The sequence below is a fragment of the Rhipicephalus sanguineus genome, chromosome 10 (assembly GCF_013339695.2).
Source record: "Rhipicephalus sanguineus isolate Rsan-2018 chromosome 10, BIME_Rsan_1.4, whole genome shotgun sequence".
NCBI lineage: Eukaryota > Metazoa > Arthropoda > Arachnida > Ixodida > Ixodidae > Rhipicephalus > Rhipicephalus sanguineus.
In genome coordinates, this window is record NC_051185.1 from 27,035,833 (window position 1) to 27,040,377 (window position 4,545).

Sequence of the window (4,545 nt, forward strand, 5' to 3'; positions counted from 1 at the left end):
CGTCAGAGCGAAGTCATTGATTCGAGACGTGAGCAGTCTGTCTGTAATGTTATAGCGTTAATAATTATCATTGATAGATTACGCGTCGGTATGAATACTAAACTTGGCGCCAAATACACGAGTATGCCGCAGCATAAGGAACATAACCAGGACGGGCACTCACTAGGAACTGCTTGCACGTCAATAAACTTGTAATCTCTTTTAAATGGTAACTATTGCCTCTAATAAAACATAGTATTGTTTTACTCTCGAATTCCGCCATGTAATACACAAATAAATACACGAGTTGCAGTATTACAACTTTTTCACATTTTTCTTTCTTAGACGCCCGGCTAAATGAATACGCTCCAATCTCAGACGATACCGCATCCGTGCTTTTCTCGCTGCGTAGCATACTTGCTTAGTAAGTGACAGAGGCACGGCGATGCAGGCTATGTAGAAGTGGAAATAGCGCTTATCAATATCTCTTACTTGTACATGCGGGGCAAAAGAAAAGACAGCACCGCCGCGCATAACGGATGCGTCGTTTCACGTGGCGTCGCAAAAACTAAAGTAGAGATAAAGGAGCCTCGTGTAATAGGCGACAACGAATGGTCGTCCGTTATCTGCCCTGGTTGCTATGACAGTCGAAATGTATAAGACCACACAGTAGCAAGAGGCCATATAATAGCGAGCCACTTTTGTCTGCTAGTGAATGATTCCCGTCTGAATTCACACCACCATGCCGAATCTCCGACGAGTGCACCGTTTTCGCGACCACCCCACCGCAGGCGTCAACTGGCGACCGACGCGTTTTGTCGACGAAGTGCCCAGTTCGTACGTGTGTAACTTCTGCCTCATGGTTCCAAAGAGGATTCTGCTGTTGCCGTGCGGGCACACTCTGTGCAAATCGTGTCACGCAGCCAACTCCCGAGGATGCCATGGGCGGTGTCCCTTGGATCAAGAGCCGTTCGGAGAAGCTGAATGTGGCAGTTATGATTTCCCCACCAGAATAGCGAACGCCTTGAAGGTGAGAAAGCAGTGTCTTTCGTTGTTTTGGGGATTCTTAATACTTGTGGTTATTGACGGCCTTATTGTAGGGCTGCCATTATCCCTAGAGCCCGACGCAAATATGTATTACAAGGAAACCACTGCTTCTTTTGATTGATTAATGAAAGGAGTGGCAAAAGACGAAGACACTATCGATCTAGCAGCGCATAAATTTTTTTATAAGCAATAGAATGTTCGCTATCTCAGTGAGAGACTATAAAAAAAATAAAATGCCACAAGTCGCAGTCGTGGCAAAAAGCAGCTCTTTTCCAAACTCAATCTTTCAGACAACGAACGCGCCCTCTTGTCCTTACACTATGAATGTTAAAACCCACAAAATTTAATGTTTATTTACGTAAACAATAAATGTATTTCCGTCGTAAATCATACAAACGAATAAGTTACCAGTTTTTCAAAAACTTGTGACGTATATTATTACTTCATTTGTCTTCCTAAGATATCAGCTGGCAAGATTTGTTCCGTACTTATGCGGATAAAAACAGCCCAGGTAGGGTGCAGGGAAAACATACGTACACATAATACTGTTGCAAATGGCCACCATATCCCATATTAGATGCAGATGGAGGTGCGGCAACACGGTATCGAAAACCAGCTATCCATTTTCATCGCAATCAAATATTTAATACATATTTGAAATTTGGTTGAAGCGCGCCGAAAAACACATGCAAGTGAAGCAACTGGCTCAACTAGCCATCTTACTGCAATCGCATGTCAACAGATTCGTACCTAAGAACACCTACACCGACGAATGAGATTAGTGTAGCAAGCTAACGGGGATATAACGCGCTACAAGGCTGCCAGCGTGAATGTTCTTTTACAACTTTGTGTTCCTGAAAAGCCGAAATAACTATTGTAATTTCCGTTTTTCATGTCGTGTGAGAAGTAGCAACGTGTCACTCAAAAAGTTTCGCTCGGCTCACCACCAATTCCCAAGGCTAGCGCAGGACTGCGCTTCCACGTACTTGCCGTGGAATGGCACGGCACGCGACGGTGTGACTGCACGACAGAGCAGTGACAGCGCGGCCGCGCTTGAGCTATGTAAAGGGGTGGCTCTGCAGTAGACTACGTGGGGCAGCTGCCAATCCTGCGTCGCTTCGCGCATGCGCTTCGCTTTCGCAGCTTCCATTGCATGGCACTGAGCGGATCGCGAGACAGGCGCTCGCGTGTTCCCTCTAACATTGGGCTGACCTGCACATTCTATACACATCCTAAACGAAGTGTCAAACATCGAGTTACGTTACCTTGAAAAGTAGCGAATGACGTTCATTCTAATTTTGAACAAGTTGCTTCTTTTTGGGTGTTATCTCAGCTGCTGCTTTTCGTGGCAAACAGAGCGAAATTTTATTACGGTAAATATACCTTCGTTGCGCATTTATAGGCACTATGCAATTCAAATGTATCCAATACAATACGGTTGATGGTGTTGTTCGCTCGTTCATTACATAGAGATTACGTATATTTTACATGAAGACATTGTACTCTTATCTTTTTCTTATTTTTCCATGAAGGTTTGTTGCTGGAACGAAGCTCATGGATGCGAATTTCAGGGTGCCATAGAAGATATGCTGGAACACTATGAGAACGAATGCACATTCCATTCAGTGGAATGTCTGCGATGCGGCGAAGGAGTTCTGCACAGGGAACTAGCAACGCACTACGCTGTCGGATGCAGTACCGGTGTTTCTTCAACGCGCACAAAGAACACGTCCTCAGAGTCTGGAGCACTGACACTTCAAGACATCAGGAATGCTCTGAAAGAAGCCAAGAGATTGTTGAGGGGCTCTGACCACGATCAGGTGCTGCCTAGTATTCAGAGTCATTTGAACGAGCTGACGGAACAAGTCAGAAACCTAGAATCCAGGTTGGCCGAAAACACACGTGAGGTTAGGTCATCTGTAAATGCAGGGACTGCTCAACACACGGCCATTGCTTCCTCGGCTGTCTTTCAGGAACCAACATCTCGGCAACGTCCTGCGAACGAAGCCAGCACGCCAACGTCGACACTGTCCTGCTCGCAGCAAATGTTGAGAAATCAAAAGCCGGAAGACCTCTTCGACCTTTCACCTCTTGTTCGCGAACTGATGCAGAAAACTTCTGAACAAGATTACCCTCAACATGCTATCGAATATGTTTGGTCTCCTCCCGGACAGCGATGTTACTTAAAGTTGACCACACCTCTGTCGACGACACGTTCATGGAGACAATTGCTTGGGACGGTGACTTATGTCCTAGTTCTCAGTCGGCCAGATTTTTTACGTTCAGATGTTAGAAAACCGTTTTGTCGTATTACAGTATTGCACACTCGAGACTCGTACTTTACCGTAGAAGTACGTAAAAATCACATTCCTGTTTTGCGCGATACTAGAGTCAATGTGGAGATCGTGTTTTTTGGGGTGGTGTTCGGCTCTTGTTCGGCGCCTTCTTTCAACGTCAGCGGCTACCACGGTGAAGAAGTGAAACCATTTACGTTCTGTCCCCGTGTTTCGCCTTGCAGTTGTGCGGACATTGGACACTCACGAGTACATTTTCACGCCACATTTCATATACTGCACGACGAAATCGAAGGTGTTGGTCGCCATAGCAATTGGATGCAGCTTAGAATCCAGTTCTAACAAAAACACACAGGTGACCCACTCGAGCTCCTAGAATTGTGTTCCAGTAGTCGCTGGTTTATGCTTCTAATCTTTCAACTGCGCAACATACCCTGATAGAGCGCAAGTAAAAAATTGTGCTGGCTCAGCCCGGCTATGCCAGGATATACGTAGCGTGAGCTAAGGTTCAGCGCATTATTCTTAGCTCTCCTGGTTGTCTCGGATTAGCTTGATTATCATGCTTACTGCTGTTTCAATGACACACACATGGTTACGTATTATGTGACACAGTATATTTACTTTTTGCTCAACGCCATTTCTCTATTGCCACAAAGACGGCTAGGTGGTCAGTGTAGCACCACGCTGCCGTCTCTATGGCCCCAACGCCCGGCGCAGCGCCGGCGTTGGGTTCATGGAGACGTGCCCGGTCAACACCACCTAGATAAGAGAAGGCCTGCCCACTCTCTCCGTGACGTCACAGACCTCGCCAGACGGAGAGGGACGCTATCGCCTGTGGCGCCGTTTGCGCGTTCATTCAGTGTCAAGTGTGGACGCACTCGGTCAGTCGACGCTGCACACACGACAGGGACGCGATCATCCAGCCCACAGCCACGGAGCCACGGGCTCATAGCGTTAGAGTGTTCCGGTGAGCCAGCTGTGTGACATCACTGCTGCTCGCGCATGCGCAGCACGGCTGTCTTACGAGCACACGTAACCGCTCCTGCTGGGCCAGTGTAGCTAACGCTACTAAAAAAAGCACTCGGGCTGACGAAGACGTTACGTCGTCTAAGTGGGATGCTGCGCTACGCAGTCCACATTTGGAAGCACAACTATGGGCAGTCCAACGGGCCTGCGACGTGACGGAGAGGTTAGGCCTATCTGTCCCTACGTGGGAGCTGCCCGA

At 47.4% G+C, this 4,545-nt stretch overlaps 1 protein-coding gene across 1 annotated transcript; it reads left to right on the plus strand.

Annotated features, from left to right (window-relative positions):
• Nucleotides 1-684: 684 nt before the first annotated feature.
• On the plus strand, nucleotides 685-3,770 carry LOC119407288 (uncharacterized). The gene is made up of 2 exons (XM_037674190.2): nucleotides 685-1,009; nucleotides 2,559-3,770. The coding sequence occupies exons 1-2, from the start codon at nucleotides 722-724 to the stop codon at nucleotides 3,660-3,662; spliced, it is 1,392 nt and encodes a 463-aa protein (XP_037530118.1). The 5' UTR covers nucleotides 685-721; the 3' UTR covers nucleotides 3,663-3,770.
• Nucleotides 3,771-4,545: the final 775 nt, after the last annotated feature.

Excerpts from the sequence above, each read along its gene's own strand:
- LOC119407288 (XM_037674190.2), top strand. The coding sequence starts at position 722 with ATGCCGAATCTCCGACGAGTGCACCGTTTTCGCGACCACCCCACCGCA. Across the intron at positions 1,010-2,558 it reads GAATAGCGAACGCCTTGAAG|GTTTGTTGCTGGAACGAAGC; the intron begins GTGAGAAAGCAG and ends TTTTCCATGAAG.